This window comes from Vidua chalybeata, chromosome Z, assembly GCF_026979565.1.
Source record: "Vidua chalybeata isolate OUT-0048 chromosome Z, bVidCha1 merged haplotype, whole genome shotgun sequence".
Taxonomy (NCBI): Eukaryota; Metazoa; Chordata; class Aves; order Passeriformes; family Viduidae; genus Vidua; species Vidua chalybeata.
Genome location: NC_071570.1, coordinates 1,080,768 through 1,103,577, shown reverse-complemented (window position 1 = coordinate 1,103,577; position 22,810 = coordinate 1,080,768). Strand labels below are relative to the sequence as shown.

General features: G+C 46.1%; 1 protein-coding gene across 1 annotated transcript in view; it reads right to left on the bottom strand.

Moving 5' to 3' along the window:
* The window catches only part of MYO5B (myosin VB), a 145,838-nt gene that overhangs the window by 41,792 nt on the left and 81,236 nt on the right, over positions 1-22,810 (bottom strand). The window contains exons 15-20 of the mRNA XM_053932302.1: positions 19,067-19,216; positions 18,360-18,457; positions 13,862-13,948; positions 5,321-5,432; positions 3,603-3,814; positions 1,684-1,840 (exon numbers count right to left, since the gene is read on the bottom strand). Of these exons, the coding sequence (XP_053788277.1) occupies positions 1,684-1,840; positions 3,603-3,814; positions 5,321-5,432; positions 13,862-13,948; positions 18,360-18,457; positions 19,067-19,216 (816 nt within the window). The remainder of the gene's footprint in view (positions 1-1,683; positions 1,841-3,602; positions 3,815-5,320; positions 5,433-13,861; positions 13,949-18,359; positions 18,458-19,066; positions 19,217-22,810) is intronic.

Sequence of the window (22,810 nt, the reverse complement as noted above, 5' to 3'; positions counted from 1 at the left end):
ATTGAAGGCTGACATTTTAGAGATACAAACAGCATGTTGTTAATAGCTTCCTTATGTTTCAATCTGCTAAGGAAATAAATAGGAGAATTTGAAGATTACAAGACATTTTATTGCTATTAGTTTGGGTTAAGTTGTCTCAGAAAAGGTTATCCTAGCAGCTTCTCTAACAATTATTTTGTTTCACCCTAAGATTTTCTTTGCAGTGCAAATTTTAATTCAGAATAAAGGGACTGTATGAATTTAGGAGTAAGAATGACTGTGAAATGAGCTTTATATGTCTCCATCTTCAGCATTCATAAATGGGGAAAGCTAGGGATGCCCAAAGGAGTAGGAGAAACCACACTGCATTGCCTTGGGGACTTACTTCAGCTTTACAGTGAAATTTTGGGTGGGCACTGGGCATGCCCTCATCCCGCAGATCATCACCCACAGCCCTGCATCTGTCGCTGAACATGCACTGGAACCAACACTTCTATCTAAAACCTATACCCAAGTGCTCCAGAGATTAAGGATGTTCAGATCAGAGAGACCTGGCCTTCAGCCAACTTCGACACCTTGCTGAGATTTGGGTGGCCTTGAATCTCAGAGAGTTTAACTCCTGAGCCAGCTGCCTTCTCTGCAGAAGCTTCCACTTTAAAAAATAGATGCTGAAACAGCAGTGGCAGCACAAATTCCTTATCGCCAGCTGGTGTGTCTCAAAGGACAGCCCTGGTCTCTCCGGGAGGTCACCAGGTGTCCAGGTGATTTCAATTATTTCCAGGAACAGGCTTTTCCCTCTTGATGCCTCTCACTCCTTGGAGCAGCCCCACAACCCAGTTAGGCACCAATTTAGGTAACTACCAACACAGTGCTGGGTCTGAGGAGCAGACAGAAGATTCTCCAAAGCTGTTCTCAGTTTCCTGACAGAGAGTAGCTGGAGAAAGACTTTGGACAACAGACGAGGGGACAGGACAAAGGGCAATAGCTTCCACTGCCAGAGGGCAGGGACAGATGGGATATTGGGAAGGAATTGCTGGCTGGGAGGGTGGGAGGCCCTGGCACAGCTTCCCAGAGCAGCTGTGGCTGCCCCTGGATCCCTGGAAGTGACCAAGACCAAACTGGACAAGGCTGGGAGCAACCTGGCCTAGTGGAAGGTGTCCCTGCCCTTAAAGAGGTGATCTTTAAGGTCCCTTACACCCAAACCACCCCAGGATTCAATGATTTCTCATTGAATCACTCTTGTCATAAAACTCTAAATCCTTTGTGTCCCACTCCAGGTTTAACACAGAAAGCTAAAGGAGAGACCTAAATAAAGAGATATTTCTATCAATAAACTACTTATTGCCTTCCATGACAGACCCTCCTTGTCCTCCTACCCTACTGGGAACAGCCCCTGCATGCAGCTCCAACACACACTCGGTGGGATGGGGAGGCTTCAGCAGAGCATAGGTTAGACCACATGGCATTTCCACATCTCCACAACACCTCCTCGCACCACAGTGACCAACTCCATTTAGCTGCTCTGCTGAGGTGCTGCTGCCAAAACGTTTTTTGCCTGCACAGCTTCAAATAGCAAAGTTCACCGTCACCCTCAGTCCTCTGGCAACACTGGGGGCTGTCGGCTTCACAAACATCAACACAGCCACACCGCAGAAATAAACATAAAGGTTCTTTCCTCATGCAAGGACCCTCCTGGAGGTGTACCTGGTGGTAAATCCTCCTGACAAACATGCCCCGAGCAAAAGCCTGGATGGTGAGGGTGGCGCTGCGGACCCTCAGGAAGGCCCGGCGCATCCGCAGCATTCGGTACTGCTTCTGCAAGATGATGGCAGCCCTTGTCCTCCTCAGGTGCTCAAAAAGCCTGCAACGCACAGGAGGAGGGTAAGCAGGTTAAATAAACTCCACTTTTTTCTGATGCAGTAAGGTTTAAACCAGGGGGAGAGGAAAACATTTTGTCCAATGTGGCTTGATGGCATTCAGGAAAGACCACCCCAACGGCTGGGCTAAGAAAGCCTCCATGCTATCAGACATCAGCCATGGAACCCAGGAGCACTGGAACCACAGACCAACACACCTCATTGTTCCCAAACAGCATTAAACCCAAGTATTCCCCAGGTTTTCCTTGGTTTGAACTCTCTGCTTTGCGTCCTTGTGCCAACCAGCACCTAGGTTGGCTCCATGACTTCCTTGACTATAAAAAGTGCACTATTAGCTCAGTGAAAACAGCAGCAAATTGATTTGACATTTAAACTGGTGCGCAGTGCTTTGGCAACATTCCTGAGCAGAGCCTCGAGCCATTCACAGACAGTAAATAATGAGGGATGTGGTCAACTCCATACCATGTTGCTCCCATTATCCAGCTGAACTCATGTTCAATTTGCTGTTACACCGGTTAATAAATGCCCATAAACCCTCCATTAAATTTGATAATTAGCTTGTTTTGCTGGATTTATGATTCATTCATTGCTCTCAGCATGCAGCATTATACAGAAATTTGATCCACTTGTTTTATTTTGTAAAAAGCGTATCAAAACTAAGAGCCACATGAGATTGGTTTATATATTCCTTTGATTGAGGCAAATGGTTTCTCATTAGGACCCACTGAGCCAGGGCTTCCTGAAGAGGGTAAGGGATGATCTGTCTCCAAAAAGAGACAGTTACTCAGATGATCTCCCACCCTACAAACCCTGCAGAAAGAGGGGAACTGAAAAATTATGTAGAAGAAACTCTGCAGCAGCTGGTTCGCCCTGACACCAACCCCTTCCACAATCACAAATAACACCACAAATTCAGCTAGTATCTCTGATGTTCTTCAGGTGATTGTCTGGCTTGAAGAAGGGCCACAAGAAGGAAGGTGGCCAGTGTGTTGGGATGCTGTTCCATTGCTTCACTCCTCCCTCACATCCATGTCACACCTGCCACCAGCAGCCCACCCTGCAGCAGAGCGCTACGTGCAGAATCCCCAGCAAGCCACTGACACAAGGGTTCCTGCAGAGAAAGAGTTAACATTGGGCTCTTTTATTATCTACTGTACACAGCTCCCCTGCCAGTGATTTGGAGTGATTTTCCTCATTACAAAGGATACAGCCACTCAATCCTGAGAACTCCCCCTGGGCATCACAGAGACACAAACTTTGTCCCTGCAGGGGAGGAGTGCATACCAACTAGGCAGCCCTTCCCTGGCTGATCCAAATGCCCTTTACCAAAGGCAGTCCCAGGAAAATATTAGTTCTGTGAAACACTTCCAGCTAAATCCTTCAGAGCGCTGTAGTCACCTCATTGTAACCAGATTGTCTATGTAATGACCAGCACCTAGAAATTAAACTAAGGTAAATATAAAACCAGTTTGAGGCAAAGAATTTTGATCTCTTGCCCCTAAATAAAGCCAGATAGAGGGGCCATAAATAAGTCCCAACTTTAGCCCATAAACTCTCATCACAGTGTTACCCACATGCGCATTACACATCTTGCTTTCAAGCGAGCAGACCATTTCCAAAGTTCCTCACGTGAAACCCCCAAGTCTAAGTTCTAGAAGATGCAACAGATTGAAAACCCAGGTGGCCAGAGGTGTTGTCACACTTGACTTCCCAGCTGGCCCCTCTCTGAGGCTCCCCAGGACCCACCTGCGTGCCAGGTGCCCGCGGGCATAGCGCTGCAGGGCGAGGGTGGCTCGTCTCAGCCTCTGGTACCTGGCCCTCTGCAGCCAGCCCCGCACTGTCTTCTGGATCATGATGGTGGCAGCTCTGAACTTATCTGCCCGCAGTTTCTCCAGATATGCCACCTGGCCTGCACGGAAAAAGATCTTGGTACGGCCAAACTGGAACTTGTCTGGATCCTTTTCAAAAGCATAAAGGAAATGACATTTAATTGAGGCAAACATTACATTTCTTTTTTTCTTTTTGCTTTCAGTCTAAGTTGTTCAGTAGATACAGAGTAAAAACACCAGTTTGAATCAAATTTATCAACTCACATCTCTTCTTAATTGGGCAATGAGTATATTTTTAGACTCCATTATTAGACATATTAGATTATTAGACTTATTAGACATTACTAAACATCATTAGACTTAATACACGTGAGCATCTATACACCCATTAAGGAATACAACACTAGGACTCAGTCTTAAACTACATATATTTATGCAAATTTTGAAGGAGTTTTAGGAGTTTTGGGTTGGGGTTTTATGTTTTGCAGTTTTTTTTTTGCTTGGTTGGTTTGCGGGGTTTTTTGTTTGTTTGTTTGTTTGGGTTTTTTGGTCTTTTGTTTTTGTTTTTTGTTTTTTGTGGTGCAGGAGTTTATTTGGGGTTTTTTTATTTTGGGTTTTTTTGTTTGTTTTTGGAGGTTTGGGGTTTTTTGTTTAGATTTGGTTTTTTTTTTGTTATTTGTTGGTTTTTATGTAAATAAAGAAATCGCAGAATCACAAAATTGTTTAGGTTGGAAGGGACCTTAAACCTGATATATATATATTCAACCTCCCTGCCACGGGCAGGGATGCCTTCCACTAGTCCAGGCTAGAAATGCAACACCAAAGCACTTCAAGAAAAACATTTCTTTCTCAAAAAGGTTAATGTTTAGATCTACAAAGTCCTACATGTGCTGCAAAAGGCTCTGCAGCCAAGGGTAACACTGGGTGCAAAAAGCAAAATGAGGACGCCAATTGGGTAAATTCCTAAAAATCCCACAGAAAACAACAAATCAAGCATTTTAAACTGTCTAAGGTGCTGTGCACGTTCTGAGCAACTCAACAGCAAGAAACCTTTGCATGCACATTTGCAATTTAAAAATAATGCATACAAGCAAGTAGTAAAATTTTGGTAAAGTGAGGCAGCAAAACCTTCTGATTCATTTATGGTAAAAAAGTCCCAATCTGTTGGATGTTTTTTCCACACAGGGCCACTAAAAGTCTCCCACACATCAAGGTAAGGCATCTACTGCACTTTTCCCTTACTCATTTATGCAAAGAAACATTTAATGATTGACTAAGGTTCATGACGTTGTCCCAGGGTGGACCCCTGAAATGTGCTCCAGCTGTGGCTAGACAGAACCAGAAGGAGGGGAGACACATTTTTTTAGTAGTGGCCAGTCATTCATGTCCAGCCAGTAAAGCAAACTCTGGACTTCACCAGCACTGGAAATTATTTGCTCCTCTTGACCACAACCATGTAATCCCCCCGTCCCACTTGCTCCACGGGACTCCCTCATTTTGGGAAAACTCCCAGGCTGCCTGGGGTGGAGAAGCACCTGCACGTGCAGCAGGTGAAGCTGGAGCAACTTCAGACCACGTCAAAGCCATGAGTTCTGTGCTTTTAAAATCCCTGACAAAGATCCGGTCCCAGCTCACCTTAATGAGGTCTTCCAACAGGGCCTGACAGATCTGCTTCTTGTCATTCTTAGAGAGGTCTCTCTTGTTCATAAGCACACGGTACCTATTGAAAAAGTCAGGGTAGGACCACCTGAAAGCAAAGCACATGCTGGGTTAGTCTGCATGCTGGGCACTGTTTCACTAAAATAAAGTGCTTGGAGCTGTAGACAAGCCAAAGTGTGAAGTACTTCAAGGGATTTCTCATCACTACCCTCAGCATGGACCAACTCCAAAAGGAGCTACTCACCCCCAGTCTCAGCCTGGCCCCAGCCTCAGACACTGAATGGCCACATCAGGGCCTTTCTAGCCTGGAACAGAAAGGCCACAGATCACCCTGTTTTCACCCCTGATGTGCTGCTCTTTACCACTCAAATGCAACAATGCTGTTCCCATCAAAAAGGAGAACCTAACTTTGCAGAAATCATGGATCTCTTGATTGCCCAAAAATAAAAATTAAACAGCAACCTTGATAAAGTTGTAGAGTATTAATCAAACAGATATTCTTTGTTTTTTGTGTTCCCAAACTCTGCTGAATACTAATTTCAATCAATTGACTCCCTAATTGCTCCATCTTGAGGTCTGTGACTGACACAAAACAAACACAAAACCTTTTTGGCTCTGGAAAGACAAAGCAGCCCCTTGGAAGATGCCTCACCCTCTCCAGCAGCAAAGTTTCCAAACAGGCAACGCTAATTGAAGGAATTTGAGCACTGTATCCTGCTGCTCAAAATATCATCTCCTGCTGCTGGTGATAGATGTAGAGCCGGCAGACTGAGACTGAAATTGCTTCAGCATCTGCCAAGTTTCAGCCTTCTCTAAATTAACAGAGTGAGTTATAAACCCCTCAAAACCTGAGTTTTTAATTAACACCAGCCTTTTCCCAGCAATGTCCAGAATGATCATTGATATTTCAACAAAATACGCATAACAAACATCAAAGGGAGACTGGAGAGAATCGCAGAGGATTTGATTTCTGCCCTCACTCAAAAAAACCACCTGTGGGCCTGATCCTTACCTGCAGAGGTGCTCTGGCAACCAGGACATGAACAAGCTGCCAAGAGCTGCCATACAGAAGCATCCTCTTCACCTACAAGCCCCATGCTTTCCTTAACTTTTTGCATTACTGCACCAAATTCTTCCTATTTTTACACTTCCAGGGATTAAGAGTGTGGGAGGGAAAATAAACTGCAAAGGACCAGAGCAATGCTTGTGACAGGTCGTGGCCAGTTTGCAGTGGTGAGGCTGAGCGAGACCACCTGAGCAGTCACAGCTGCCAGCTCTACAAAATACATCATGAAACAGAAGAGTTCAGTTGGAAGGGACCTGAACAATCTTCTACTCCAGCTGCTGGTATCTCTCATGAAACACCTTGAAGGCTGGAAGCTGTGGTGTTTGCTAAGACAGGCATATTGCTGATTTCAAAACACACAACCAACAGAGTTTTGTGTCACTTCAGAAAAGGGAAAAGGAAAGCAAATGCGCTTTTTTTTTTTCATTTAGAAGAGTACAGTACAAGGAAATGTTTGCAAAGGGAATGAAGAGAGCAAATGGGGAAAAAAGGTGGACTGGTAAGCCACATGTAATTCCTGCAGGGACACACAGCGCCCAGGACACAACTAGTAAAGAATAACTGGCAAAAACCAGAATACCCTTAGGATTGCACTGAAGCCAAAGGTAAAACGGCAGAAGCATGAGGGCAACTGTGATGAAAGGATTTCCCATGCTCAGAATGCTCAGATTGATTCCAGAATAGCCAGATTTAGTACTGATTTAATATCTGTCTCCATGGGCTAGGCCAGGCAGCTAAGGCTACCCCCTCAAATAACCAAAAGTTCTGGATTACCACTAAAAAAACGAAGATGTCAGCTATGGGGAGCTCCCTCTGGGGTGAAAACTGAGCTCCCTCTTTTGAACACAAAGATTATGCAAGACTACAAGCTTGTGTCCTGTAAGGTTTAACTTAAACTTGCCTTCTCTTTGCTTTCCCAGTGCCTCCATTTTATAATTACATTTCCCGTTTTGCGCTGTGCAAATAAAACCCGTTTTCATTTTAAGCACGCCCGGGGTTTACACAGCTCCAAATCAAACCTGAGAGGAGAAGCAGAGCATGCAGAGCCCGAGGCACCCAGCCAAGCACACAAGGCTGGCTTGGGTACTGCTCGAGCCAGGGAAAGCTTGGGAGGGGGGAAGAGAGAAGGAGGGAGTATTCCCATTAACCTGCCAGAGTCAGCTCAGGCACTGGCATTATTAACTGCTGATATCTGGGGGAAAAAATCAACCTGCAGTTGCCACCCAGGCTCTTCCAGCAAAGAGCAGATGGTGAAAAGGCAGAACAGGAAACTCAGGGCACAGGTCCAAGCTGGGCAGACAGCAAAATCCATCATCTTCCAGGACTATGGCAGAGATGGAGATCCCACAGCTGCTCACAAACAAAAGTCAGACACCTGCAGGAGTTCCTTAAAAATAGATCATCGGTCACTGCACAGTGGGTCTTCCTCCAGAGCCTGTCATTCTTATTTCCCAAGGTGGCAAAAATTGATTTTCCATGTCCACCCTTAATAAAAATGACTCACTTTTCAGGAGTAAATCTCACATGAGACATTGAAAAGTCAAGGAATGCACCCCCTGGTTTCTGCCGAGGTGTTCATGGGACTGGTGGCATCCACAGCCCCATAGCCACATCTCCCAGAGGTTCACAGCCCCACGCTGAGCCCCAGGCTACAGAACTGCCTCACTCATGCTCTCACCACTCTCTGATTTATCAGGGGATGACAGCCCTGACACCACACTGCTCCTCTATTATTGTCCATGGGGCATCAAGACAAAATCTGTGCCACGCCAGGGCTCAGCCAGCCCATGAGGAATTCCACTGGGATATTTGCCATCCCAGTTCACCAGCAAAAGAAAGCTGCAGGGGTTCATAGGTGCTGCTACAGAATCCTCCCCGGAGAAAGGAACAATTAAAGCACTCAGGTTTAATGTAACATGCCTCATTGAACCACTCGAGGCTCAAAGCTGTATAAAATTTCCTTACAACTATGTTCTCGGAGAGAAACAAACATGATCCCCCAGCCCTGCAAGGGAGATTTCTCCAGTGCAGAAATACTGAAGCTCAGAGCTTTGCTGTACACACACTTTTAAAATTATTTTTCTGCACATACATCTTTTTTTTTTCTTTTTTTTTTTTTTTAGGTGCAATGTCTTCATTTTAAAAGGGAAAAAGCAAAAAAAAAAAAAAAAAGAAAGAAAAAAACCCCACAAAAACATGAAAACAAAAATAGCAAACTTAATTCATACTTGCCAAGCCACACACTGACTCCCAGCAGGAGACAAAGGATGTGCTGTGTTACCCCACAGCTTAGCAGGTCAGGAAAGACTATGGGACTATGGGAAGGGTACACCCCAGTTCAGCTTGCGGACAGGTATCAAATAAAAAAACTGATTTTGGGTGCTTGGTATGCTGCCACACAACACACAGCACGGGCAAGCCTCAGTGCTGGGGGCTGGAAACCACCAAGGGACACTAAATTAATACAGCTCTGTATTATTATCAAGTTTCAATATCCAGATAAGTGATGCAGAGAAAAAGAGATGGAACCAGGGGGCTTTTATACCTGCACAACTGAGAAGCAGGAAGAAGGAGGCACAAAGGACTGGGCAGATACTACTCAAACTGAGATCAAGCCAAACTCAAACAGCTGAATTTTGCTTTGATGTCAGCACAGGTCACCAAGGGGAAAAGGCAATAAAGGGAAGGGGAGAATGCAGGAAAATAACTTATGCCTGTGGAAAAAACCCTCCTTGGGCTCAAGCAGCAAGGAGGATGGTTGGCTGAGAGCCTGAGACTTGGTCTTCCCAGCAAAATCTTTGTCACCTAGAGGAAACAGAGGGAATAAGACGCACCACACACCACAGATGAAGTAATCTTTTTTCTGTAGTTCAAGCAACCAGATTTGGATGTTTTACACAAAAATGCAGCCAGGTGCAAAGCAAAGGGGCTGCTCCTGTCCAAAATCGAGGGGTTATGAACCTGAGCAGAGCCAGCTGCGTTTATTACAATGTCAAATTGAAGGGAGAGCGTGGGTAGGAAACTGTGGTTGACATTCTAAGGAAGCTTCCAAAAAGCATCTTTCCAAGCAGTCAACAACTGCCCAAAATATCCACAACCCATTGTTACAGCAATGTTATGCCAGCTGCACTGAGTGAACAGCTGAAAGCAGTGTAACAGATCAAAGAAGCTTCAAACTCTTAACCATAATATGGTTTCTTTTGGTACCCTAAAATAACTGAACATTAAATGTTTCCACTCAGAATAAACAAATTCACCCAGGACCATCCCAGGGGCTGAGCAAACTCAGTTTTGTGTAAGAAATCCTGGCAGCACCACAAGGCACCTTCCCCTGGAGGGGGTCAATATATTAAGCAGGAAGGAACTGGATGATATTGATCTTTCCAGAGGAGTCAGAATATATCTGGAAGGGTGCAGGTTCAATCTCGGAGCCAAGATTTGACATGAAATTATTTGAGAAGCTGCAGTTCAGGGAGAAAATTTCTCTCAGCCTTGTTTACTGCAGCAGAACAGATTTGCCTTTCAATTAGCTCTAAAACATGCAGGCTGGCCTGGCTTGAAATTAGCTGGAATATATTCAGAGGGAAAAACGAGGGGGGAAAAGCCCTTCCATCTACATATTACACCTCTGTTGGGTGTGGGCAAACAGAACTGTTGGTAGCCAAAGCAATTTATAGGTCTTGTTATCCTGAAATGATAGCCAGACAGCTAAAGGCACATTCTATAAAAAAAAATTATATATCCAAGGATGTCCATGATAGTTCTCAATTATAAATGTTTAATATTTATAGATTTTAGCAGCTGGGATTTCACACTGAATTAATACAAAATTGCTGAATCTGACAGTGAGCTCCAGCGGCCAGAGGAAGCAGCCAGATGCCAAGGATACTTAAACTATAAATACATAACAACTACAGAGAGGGTAATTCAGAGAGAACTGCAGTGATGAGGCAATTCAGAGTGATGGCATGGTGGGAGACCACTGCTGCTGGACCACTGACTGGAAACCACCATAACCAGCAGGGAAAAAAGAAAGTACCGTTTTGATAGAACCAATTTTAAAAACTCGTTTTAAAGAGTTATTTTGCTGTTCACCGAGATCTGCACCAATTAGTTCTCTACAGACTCATCTCTATGCAGCCAGTTTCTGTAAGTAAGATGAATGGTTTTACAGCACAGAGACATCTTCCACGCTTTACCCAGGGAAGCTGATGATAGATTTTCTACCTACACACCTCAGACACTCCATTCATCACAGTCATTTATGTACATGCTAACAGATACAGATTTCTTAACTGCTGAGTAACATTTCAAAGCAAATTATACATTTTCAATTTATCTCAGACACAGCCAGAGCGCAGCCTACCATGGAAATGGTAAAATAAACCCAGGAACACCCTAAGAGGGGAGCCTAAGGCTTCAGATTTCTGTGACTTACACAGTTTGAACAACTACCACTTGTACTAAAAATTATTTCTTTTTTTAGAGGTAAAAAATTGTTAAGGACTCAAAACACTGAAGTCTTCAGCAGCAGGTGGTTTTATCCAGAGATCTCTGACTCAAAGCCACATCACCCTCAGAAAGTTACTCTAGTGACAGTATGCTGGAATATATTTAGAGGTAAACGGGATGAAAACAAGAGTTTTTCTATTGTTTCAGGATAAAATTTACCTTGAGATAAACAAATTTGGAAATTCTCTGTTTCTTTACAGGTAAATTGCTTACACCCAAGCAAAGCAAAAGTCACGAAGATCAAGTTTTCTGGTATTATTTTAAAGTATTCCAAATTTAGAGCCTTCACAAGAGGTTTAAATTTAAAGCAATTACTCTCCTTTTTGGTTTTATCCTTAATCAAGCAACATAAACTCAACTTGTCTCAAAATATAAGGAAATACAGAGGAATAATCAATGCTCACTGTGATGAAAACTCAGAGAGACCATATGTAAAACTGCAGAAAGAACTGGAAAGTCTGTTACTTTTCCTACAAAACAAGATCCTGTGGAAGCATCTTTTCCCGAGATGGTCTATAAAGTCAATTTAAATACACAGATCATTCACAATCTTCCAATGACATCGTCCAGTTCCTGGGTCTGGATTTTCAAGATTGGAATTTTCTGAGCAAGGAAGGTGAAGAACTACCAGAACTCAAAGTGAGTATTCTATTTGGTGCAGAGCTGTTCCCACATACAATTATATCCTAGAAATATTAAAATACACAAAGATCTGTCCTTCAAGAATCACAAACTTTGGAGAAGGTCACTCTGAAAGGCTGAAATAGCTTTTTGCACTTTTTTTTTTTGTCCCTAGAGGAAGAAGAGCTGACAAGTTGCAGTGATGGAAGAGTTCTGTATTCTTAGTGTCCTGGGAAAAGATCTCATAACCAAAAGCATGCAAGCAGAGCTGAGAGCATCACTTTTTAGTTTGTCGGGGTGGAGAGGTCCTTGCACTGGTCAATTCTTTGCTGTCAATAGATCCTGGCAGGTCTCCAGGTGCTGCAATGGTTTCTCCACTCTGTTCCCCCTCCCCAGTTATTAATTTTACATTGATTTTAGTGCTGCGGGGTATAAACGGCAGTTAAGTGAGCAGAAATGGGAAAACGCTACAAATCTGTGGGATAATTATGAATGGAGAGGAACGGGGTATCAGTGCAGCCACGACGAGACCAGTAACAAACCTCATAAAGCACACAACGCTCAGGTCAGAGCTCCCCAAACCCTCCCAGGACCCACCACGGCAGAGCCAGGCCCCAGACTGCAACTGGGCAGCGTGACTGCTTGCTTGGAGGGCAAAGAACTGCATTCCTCTGGCCTTTTCCACGTGAAAAAAAACCCAGATTTTTCATTGTTTCAGGGTTTTTACTACAAGAGCACTGACGAATTTGGTCTGGCAACAAAGATGGTACTAAAAGACAACCCATGGGCTGGAATTTCTGGTTCCCCACCATGGCTTAGGGATCATGTAATGAAGAAGCAGCTTTTTACCGGCTACACCCACAGAAGCCCTCAAGACTTCAGAGATGAGAGCCAAAGGTGATGCTGGGCCTTCTAAACAGGGTCAGACTGCCAACATGAGGTCACAGACCCTCCCACACTGGCAGAGGACAGAGAGAAATTGGGTTCCGTGAGAGTTTTCTTCTTCTCCTTCTTCTGTTTCCCCTTCTTCCTCCTTAAGTAGCTGGACTCAGCTGGTCGGGGAGGACCCCATCACCAGTTGTGGCCTGCCCACAGAGGTCACTGGCCAACAGAGGTGAAGGGCAGCAGAGCCACCTCAAGCTGCAGCTGCTGCCCTCAGCTGCCAGGAACCCTCTGCAGCTTTTCAGGAGGTGAGAGCAGCACACTCCTCCCCAAAATCCGGGACAGGGAGTTTCTCATGGTGTTCCACATCACGCTTAGCCAACACTTCACTGAGCATATTTATAACTTCTTTGTTCCGTATAAAAAGGCTGATGGCTTTGCTGACATTAACACAAAGCTGCTTGGCACTAAAATGCAATTGATGCATTTTTAGAATTATTTGCCCTTGTCATCTTCAGGACTTATGTATAGTCTATGTTTTCTGATTTATTAGGCCTTAAAAACCTCTTTTGAATTTTATACCTCAATCAGCAGGAGCCACACCACCCGTAACCCTCTTTTTTATGATGCAAGAGTTTGAAGCCTAGGATGCTCTGGATGTGCGGTGTGAAAGTCTACAGCAATAATTTACAACCCTTGTTTTCTTTCTCTGCAAGTAGAATCAAACATTCTTTTTGGCTGAAATGAGGATTGCAGCAGATTTCTGAAGCCAGGAAAAAAAAAAAAAAAAAAAAAAAACAAAAAAAAAAAACAAAGAAAGCAAATTGAACAGTAGAAGGGGCTTCAGGCAAACAGTGAAGAAGTGCTTTAGGGCAGTGCTTGCTTCCAGAACTGCTGTTTTGTTACTTGATGTCCACCTAGGTACAGCATCCAAGCTGGAATCCTTTATCTGCCAGGCATCAGCTTTTTCAGAGGTTTCATGAGAGCAAATTACCTCTCAGAACCAAACTAAAAGCACCAGCTGGAACACTGGACACAGCACAGTACACTCTCTGTCATGCCCACTCTGCAGCTCTTTGCTTGACGATGAATCTCTTAGACTTGAGGAACCCAGAACATAACGGGAGTTTGGCAAAATGAAACAAAAAAAAAATATATAAAAAGCAGAAAATCTATCCTGGATATAAACAAACCTAAATAGACATTGTCCTGAGAACACAAGTGTTTTCTTCTTCCTCGCTCACCCCAGATAATCCCAGAAGGGTTTGGTCTGGAAGGGTCTTTAAAGCTCACCCAGTCCCACCCCTACCATGGGCAGGGACACCTTCCACTGTCCCAGGCTGCTCCAAGCCCTGTCCAGCCTGGCCCTGGGTACAATGAACCTGCTGAGTAAACGACAGGAGCAGCACAACCCCAGGGAATTCCCAGCCCAGCACCTGGATGGGAAGCCAGCTGCACTGATCCGGATGGTCTCCAGCACCCCACAGGCTCTCAGCTGCTGCACTGCTCTCTTCGGATCAAACCTGCAATTTAGATTTAGGACAGGCATTAGCACACACAGCGAAAGGGATCCCACAGCCACAGCCCTCTCAAACCTCAGTGTGACCCGCGCCTGGCTTTGGGAACAGGCTGCACAGATGTCACACCTTTCCTCTGCATGTCACAAAGGTCTGATTCTCAAGTTGCTTGAAATCTTGCTACCACCCTGCTATGAGTGCCAGGTGTATTCTTGGGATAGGATGACCACCTGATGACCACCTTAGCCAGACTCTACCTGGCTTTGTAAAGCAATCACAATAAAGAAGGGAACAGGCTGCCCCACCACAAGCTGCCTGGTGAACCAGCCATCAGGGCAACAACATATTTACAGAAATCAAATTCAACAGCAAAATTCCATACCAAAACCAGATAATTAACAGGTCCCACAAGTTTCTAGACTAAGTTTTCCATGAACAGTGGTGGCCCTGTTCCAGACTAATGACTTTGGTAGGCACCATGTGGAAATTCAAGGTGTTTCTGCTCTCCTCTTTAAAGCTTGCATCATCCCTTACCACTGGCATCTCATTTCCATCAGCAATTTGTGCCAAAAAAAACTCATGGTGGCTTCCAGCTGAATACTCAGGCAGTGCTTCCTGTGGTTCCTGGCAAAAACTCACTCCCAGATCAGACCATCCTTGCACAGGGTGTGTCCAGGTACCAGCATCCCCCATGGCTGCTCCCTCCTTCCACCCTGACCGAATGCACAAGGAGGTTCCAGCTCTCCAGCTCTGGAAGGCGCTGGAAAAGGTCCCTGCATCAAGCTCAGACTCACATAATGCAGATGTCCATAGCTGTGTGAGGTTTCCAGAACAAAGCCTCTCATATAATGCCAGTTTTTTCCCTTTCTGAAAGCCCAATATATTTACACCTGCAAGTCAAGATTACATGAATAATTCTGCCTTCTCTCTGCTGTACAAAAGCAGCATGAAAAATAGTCTCCTTCTTCTCTCTCTGTGCTTTTTTTAATTCCCTGGACCTGTCAAGTCTACAAGCAAGTTATTTGCTGCAACACCACCAACACTGTGCAGGGTGAAAAATAAGTCTGGGCTGTCACTCACTTCAAGGAAGAACCCACAAGGGTGCAATTTCCATAACAATAAATAATAAACAGGAGTGGCAGATCGACAGGTAAGCGTCAGTCCTGGAAGATCCCAGGGCAATCTCTCTGGTATCCAAGGGAAACTCTGCAAACCAGCAAAGCCCTGCTCAGAGGGGGTGAAATGCAGTCACCAGAGAGGCCACACTCATCTATCAGCAACAGCTCCAGCTATGGGCTAATGCTGAAATTAAGACCTTAAAAGTGGGAAAATACACCTTATTACAAACTCCTTTTCCTTGCCATAGCAGGTAGAAGCACCTGGTAGGTTGCTTTTGGCCTGGAAACCCAAGTCAAAGATGCAAAACCCTGCCTGAAACAGAATGTAAAAGGAAAACTGACAGAGGAACAACCTGAAGTCAAGCATTCCCCTTGCACATCTCTCTTCGGAAGTCTTCTCCAGCAGGAATTGACCTCAGACCCAGCCTGCAGTCAGATGCAGCAGGCATCCCTGCGCGGTGCCAAGGTGTCCCAGGATGGGAGTCTAACACCCTCCAGCCCCATTACAAACCTTATCTTTCCAGCAAGTTGTGAAGTAGGAATGCAGGAACTCTCCAGTCCAACCCACTATGTTCAAAAGCTGGGACAGCTGTGGGGGCAGACCCATAGCCCAGGGGTTTATCCAGTCAAAACTGATAGAAACCTCCACAGATGGAGTCTGAACAACCTCTCAGGGCAGACATCTGCTCCACTGACAGACTGTCCTCAGGGAGGAAAAAAAAACAGGTTTACTTATCTCCAGTCAGAACCTCCCGTGTCAATTTGGGGCCGTTGGCTCCTTCTTCCCACCACACACCACTGCTCAGAGCATGGTTTTCTCCTCATGGTAGCCCCTCTAAGTACTGAAGGGCTGCCATTACATCCTTCCTGTTCTCCAGGGTAAGCATCTCAATTTAGTAAAAACGTGAGCTGAAAAATGTTATGTTCTAGAAAGAGAAAACTTATTTTCTCACTGAACAACAAACACAACACCGAGTGTTCCACATGCTACAGACGCCTGGGTGCTAACATGGAGCAATGCTGTGATGTTTCACTTCACAAATGCTTCCCAGCACTGCACATTTTCCAGCATCTGTCTCTAGATCCCACTTTTACACATAAAAAAAGAGAGCAAGTCCTACGAGGAGAGGCTGAGGGAGCTGGGAAGGGGCCCAGCCTGGAGAAAAGGAGGCTCAAGGGGGACCTTGTGGCTCTGCACAGCTCCTGACAGGAGGGGACAGCCGGGGGGGTCGGGCTGGGAACAGGGAACAGGGACAGGAGGAGAGGGAACAGCTCAGGCTGGGCCAGGGCAGGCTCAGGGTGGCCACCAGCAGGAATTTCCTCATGGAAAGGGTCAGGAACTGGAACTGCCCAGGGAGGTGGTGGAGTGCCCATCCCTTGAGGTGTCGAAGGAGGGCCTGGACGTGGCACTGAGAGCTCTGGGCTGGTGGCACAGTGGGGATCGGCCACAGCTGGGACTCCATGATCCTGGAGCACTTTTCCAGCCTCAGTGCTCCTGGGATTCTGTGACTTTATTTGAGCCAGGCTAAGGATATAAATTCATCAAGCTGGTGGCAGCCTTGACCACGATCCCCAGGTCAATGCCAACTAAGCAATCCATGAGGGGTGAGGGGGAAGAGTCTCTTGCAGAACCACCCACAGGAGACACCTGAACCCCCTGTGGAAGAGGATGCAACCCCATCACCACAACCTAAAGCAACCTCCTCCAGAACCATCCTTGTGTGTATTTTGGTCTGTCATTTGTTCCCAAAATCCTGAGCTTGGACATTCACCAATAGTAGCATCACATTGGGCACAGCCATCACTTGGACTAGGAGCAGGCACTGGCAGAATTACCCTCCTGGAGCTTGCTACCCATAACATCTTAGGGATACAACTGAATTCATTCAATTACTGCCCCCTGAAAACCAGCAGCTTGCACATCCATGGAATTATATTAACTGTATCCTGAGCATCACATGAAAACCTGAATTTGAAAGTTCAAAGGCAGAGAAGTGAAGAGGGATGAGCTGAAAGGAGAGCCAAGCAGGGACATGGAGTTTGGAAAGACCCATTGGAAAAATAAAGCCACTTCACCACCCAGAGCATCTACCATACTCTCACTACAGCAAGTCAGAGAATAATTTTCTGCTTCATCTAAAGAAAACAGTCAACCACACAGTGTAATCATGAATTTCATTTAATGAACACCCCCTGCAAAAGGCAAGAGGAGACCAAGGCCCGAGCATGTCCAATACCTACAGGATGGTGTGTGAAACAGATCAGCAGAGCACAGGAACACAGATCCCAGCACAGACAGCCTTCTCCAGGGCTGCTAGCTACTGATCTAAGGAATCAGGTAAATAGAAACCAGTTTTCTGAATGTCTTGCAATGATTAATACCCCTCACTTTGCTGTTTGCAGGGGCAGAAGAGTCAAGCCAGGAAGCTTCCTGGTGGACGCATCTCCCCCAGCACATCACCACCAAGGGTGAGTCTGTTTAGAGAAGCTTTGCCTTCCTTCCAGGACACTGTTGGAGCTGTCTCTGCACTCCTAAATTGCTCTGTGCTCACTGGGAGCACTCAGCCTGCATCAGATCAGCTGGAAGGAAATGCCTCCCTGCTGCTGGATTACATTTACAACCTTCTTCCTCAAAGGTCACCACCTGCACTTGATGCCTTTCGAGGACGTCACATCTGTAAGGTCCCTGCATACTAATGGCCAGGCTTTCCTGGAGTTACAGGGAAGAAAACTGGGCACAAATCCATGACCAAGAGGTCAAACAGGGATAACAACTACCTGCTCACAGTGTTTGCTGCCTGTGATATGTCTCTGAACTACGGACGAAGACCAGGACTGGCCTTTTGCTTCAGCTGCTGAAGTTGATACAAGCCACGTCTTTACTTTTTCTGCATTTATTTTGGAAGCACCAAGATATTTCTGTTCATTTTACAAGCCCACTATTTATCTCTTCTTTTTCAGTTCCCTCTCTTTTCACTGTTTGGAACTCTAATTATTTAAATCAAAGGAAGTCTAAGACGAAAACTGCATGAAGACCCTATTACTGCAAAAGCAAGGGTGCTCAAGGATCTGTATAGCAAGGATCTATAAATTATTAGAACCTGAATTAGTCTTCACTTCAGAGGCACAAGCCCCACATGCTGAAACCCAAAAAGGTGACTCCAGCAACCCACACAGACCTTCCAGTTACAGGAACAACATTAAAAGGAGGGGCCAAGCTCTTCAGCAGGAGGAAGAGCCCAAAGCACGCCCAGCTGCCTTGAAGCTGAACACATCTGCTCACGGGCAGGGCCACTTACTTGAAGGGGAGCTTCTCGTCGTTGGGCTTGATGCAGCGCACGTAGTGCGGGGTGGTGGCGTTCAGGGTCTCCATCAGCAGCTGCAGGGAGTTGCGGAACTGAAAGACAAAACCGCTCGTCTGGAGGAGGGATGAAGGAGCTGTGACCCTGCAGCCCCAGCCAGCAGGTGCCACAGGCCACCCGTGGGCGTGACACGGCGTGAACCTCCCCACGAACCCGGCACAGGAAGGGGGAATTCAGAGGAGACACTGGTGGGTCGAGGGCTTCCAGCTCAAAGGGTCATGAGCAACAAAGGTTGGGGCTCTGCCCAGTTGGGTCTTTGAAATGTCTCCAAGGATGGAGACAGCACAACCTCTCTGTGCCCCTGTTGAACTTTTTGACTGCCCACAGGGGGGAAAATGCTCCTTTTCTGAAGCTGTTTCAGTGTAAGGGCTCCACAGCATACTGGGACACTGTCCAGTGAATCCCAGAGTGGCCTCCACCCTCCCCAGACCATGTCTCAGCTGCTTTCAGCCAAGACTACTCAATCCTGCTGCTCCAGAGACACCTCCAGAAGTCATCCAAAGAGCAACAGCTGAACAGAGAGATCATGGGAAAGTCTCTTTCCACCCCCAACAGCTTTTTATTTACTTCTGCTTCAAACTGAAGCAACCAGATGTTAAACTGGATTGCTCGGCCGTCACTGACTCGCTCAGACCTCACATTACCTGGTGTCCCACTGTTTTCCTGTGCTCCTTGTTGGCAGCTTTGAAGGCTGGCTTGGCAGAGCGCACGTTGATCCGGGGTGCTCTCTTTGGCACGGCAGTGGCGGGCACGGCGTCCTTCTCCTCCTGGAATAAGTCTGCTACCATCTGATACTGAAACAAAAGGCAACACTTGAGCACCTCTGGCCCTGCTCTCTGGGGAATGAGCCCACCCAAATCCCATTGCTCGGGTCATTTCGCACCCATCCCAATCCTGGAAGGGGAAAAAGGGCATGAGAGTGAAAGCAAGAAGAGTTGTCTACATAAACCACGTCAGCAGGGCAGCTGGCCATTCTGTGCTGCAGGTCATGAAACCGTGAAATGTGCACATTAAGTCAAGCTAGCCTTAAAAGAAAAAGAGGCTGGATTGCTGAGGTCTTGCCAAGGCACAAAACCTCCTGAACAGGAGGTGACTCTCGCTCCCAAGGCTTTGTTTCAGGGTGTTTATCCAGCCCTGCCCCAACAAGGATGCTGCCTGCACAGCACATACCCCAGGAACAGGATCTCCTGTGAGGACAGGCAGCAGCCAGGCCCCACCACAGCCCCAGGGGCAGCCTTGCTTTTCAACAAATTAAGGGATACAAACACTTTCTCCCTAATTACCCACCTTTCAGGGCAGCACCACCATCCCACAACCCTGGAAGCACCACATCTAGCACCACATCTAGCTTGACAGATCCCTAATCCTGGTATTTCTGGCAAGCCAGCAGCACCATTTACACTTCATAAACAACAGGTAAGCTGGCAAAGGCAGTTAATGCCTTTTTTATTATTATTATTATTTAGGGAGCAGGATATTCAGAATTGCGTTAGGTTGGGGAACCTGAATATTAAGCAAGCCACCATAAATCTGGTCTGGTTAGCAAGGCTGTTGAATTTTCACATCTTGAATCCATCCACACGCCCACACTGGCTACTGCCACAGCTGCATTTACATTCAAAGGGGAAATCCTTAAATGTAAAAAAACCCTCTCTGTCAGCAGGTGGGGTGTCATGTATCACCAGCTGAGCTGGGCTCCTGCCCGGTGACACTGCCGAAGCACCCACGATGCCTCCCAGCAGCACGGATGCTGGAGCACCTGAGGGAGAGAACCACATTCCCCACATCCACGGCACACCATGCCCAACACATCCACCCCAAAAACCACCAGCACAAGGCAGTGGCAGCTGCCTAGCACTCTTGCCCCCACCTCAGGCTCCTCCAAAAGCCCAGTCTGGTTGTATTTCCATTTGAGATCCCAGGAAGAGTGCTGTGGTTTACCACTTTTTGGACATAGACAGACAGCCCTGTGCTGCGAAGGGCTGCCTGGCTCTCTGCCACATCCCTGGGCTGAGACAGGAACACTTCCAGCCCTGTCCTGTGGGATGTTCTCACTGCTTGTTAGGACAGCAGCCTCAACACCACTGTGGGAAGGAAATTATTTGCATTACATGAGCAAATTTCTTGCAGGCTCCACGACAGCACCAGCTAAGGATCTGCTTCACACTCAGCTTTCACTGCTATCTCTGCAGCTCACTCAACTCCTGCCACAATAAAGGCTCTCTCCTTCTTCACCTGACCCCCTATCCCTAAAAAAGACATCCTGACAGTTCTTGTGGATGACATATCACCACCTGGGATGCTCTGTCTGCTGTAAGCACGGGAGGTATGGATGGCACACGTATTGATGAAGATATCCAAATCGGGCTCTGCGTTACTACCTCACACCTGACAACATGGTAAAACCCCTGGGTGTAATTTGGGGTTTCAAAATATCTTCTCAACACAGCTGGGAGTGCCACTGATCCCTCCATCCACTTGGTATTAATAACAGCAGTGCTTGCTCCTGAATGGGCGCTGCAGAAGGATCTCAGAGCCAAGCTCTCAGCTTGCATGATGCAAACCTGGTGGAACTGGGACCATCTCTAGCAGGAACCATTCTACAGGTTCTGGGGCATAAGCAAGAAGGACAGATCCCTCCTCACCACCTGGCAGAGTCAAAACCATTGGTGCATTATTTGTAATTACAGAGAACTGGAAAAGGCAACCTTCACAGCATGCTTTCCATCAGCAGTCAAATCATTTCCCCTAATTCAAAGAACGTCAGCTCTCAACTGTTTTAGCTGACCAGTGCTTACAGAACTAATTAAATGGTTTATGAAGTCTCTTTCACCATCTTGTTGATGGCAGTAATTGCATTCTAATTAGCAGAAGGCAGTTCTGCCTTGGTGGGAGCGCTTCATCAGCAATGGCTTGCTGACAGGGAGGTGCCCAGGTCCTTGCTGTGTTAAATTCAGTGCTCCCCCTTGCCCTCTGTGCTGCTTTAGTGGGAATGCAAAGAAGAGTGCAGGGAATGCTGTGTGCCAGCCCAATCCTGAGGACAGGACAAAGTCCTCGCAGCACAGCCCTCTGCAGCACAAATCTGAGCTTTAGTTAAATGTACACATTTGGGTAGCAGACTCAGCACTGCCACTGCTGCTTTTGCTGGTTCAGAGAGACCAGGTTGCCTTTTACAGCAAAACAAAATTGTTTTTAATTGTTTATAGCCCTGGAGGGCAAATGGAGGGCAAGAGGTAAAAATACCAGGGTAACAATCTGCTGGCAAACAGGGGTTAGGGGCAGCAAGAGCAGATCATCAGGTGTTGAAGGATTTGGGAGAGGAATATGACGATGCTCCTGCTGCTCTTCTAGAACAGCACGGGATCAGCACAGGCTGATAAAAGCCACTGCTCCCATGATGATAGGGGAATGGCTTCAAGGCAGAAATTCAACAATCTCCCAGAGTTTCTCAGACCCAAGTGTATTTCAGAGTGTTTCGTCAGGGCAGCTGTGCCCCATCCCTGGAAGTATCCAAGGCCACGTTGGACAGGGCTTGGAGGAACCTGGGACAGTGGAAGGGGCAGGGGTGGCACTGGATGGGATTTAAGATCCCCTCCAATGCAGCTATTAAACAAAAGTCCAGCTTGCTCTGATATTATATTGTGGTCCCTATATATGACAAGAGAGCCTTTATTTTATATCTGTGTTTTTAGGGAACGATTTCCAGGGTCTCCACCACTCTACAGCACACTACTCCAACGAGTTACACCTCTACACCAAACAGAAATCCTTATCAGACACTGCCAGTTCTGCAGCACTGACTCCAACAGCAAGTTCAGCACTGGCTAAATAATTAATCATACAGCATCAACTATTCCTGGAGGTTACCTGGCATTTCTAATGAGCTCTAATCACGCCCAGTTTTTCCCTGGGAAGCTTCCTGAACATGCAGAGATCTTGATTTTGGCATTATTAAAGCCCAGCTTCACAGTTATTAATTTCACAGCTACTCCCATGGATGAGAAAATTGCTCATCTTGCCATCTTCACATGAATTCCTTGCTGTGAAACAGGCCAAGCCACTGACAACACTTAACTAATTTCCTATTCTCATCTCTTCCAACTTTGACAGGAACAAACTCCTCCTAAAAAAAAAAAAAAAGTTTCCTCCACCTCTTCATCCCACTCCTTATTCAGGGTGGCATTTAGAAGGTCACAGCCAGCAGCAGACCCAAGAGTGTCACAAAGAGAAGTCTGAATATGACACACATTTGCTTGCAACATGCAGGGGGCCTTCAAAATTTGTAATGTAAAAAAAAAAAAAAAAAAAAACCAAAAAAAAAAAAAAAAAAAAAAAAAAAAAACAAAAAAAAAAATTAAAAAAAAAATAAAAAACAACTTAACATGATG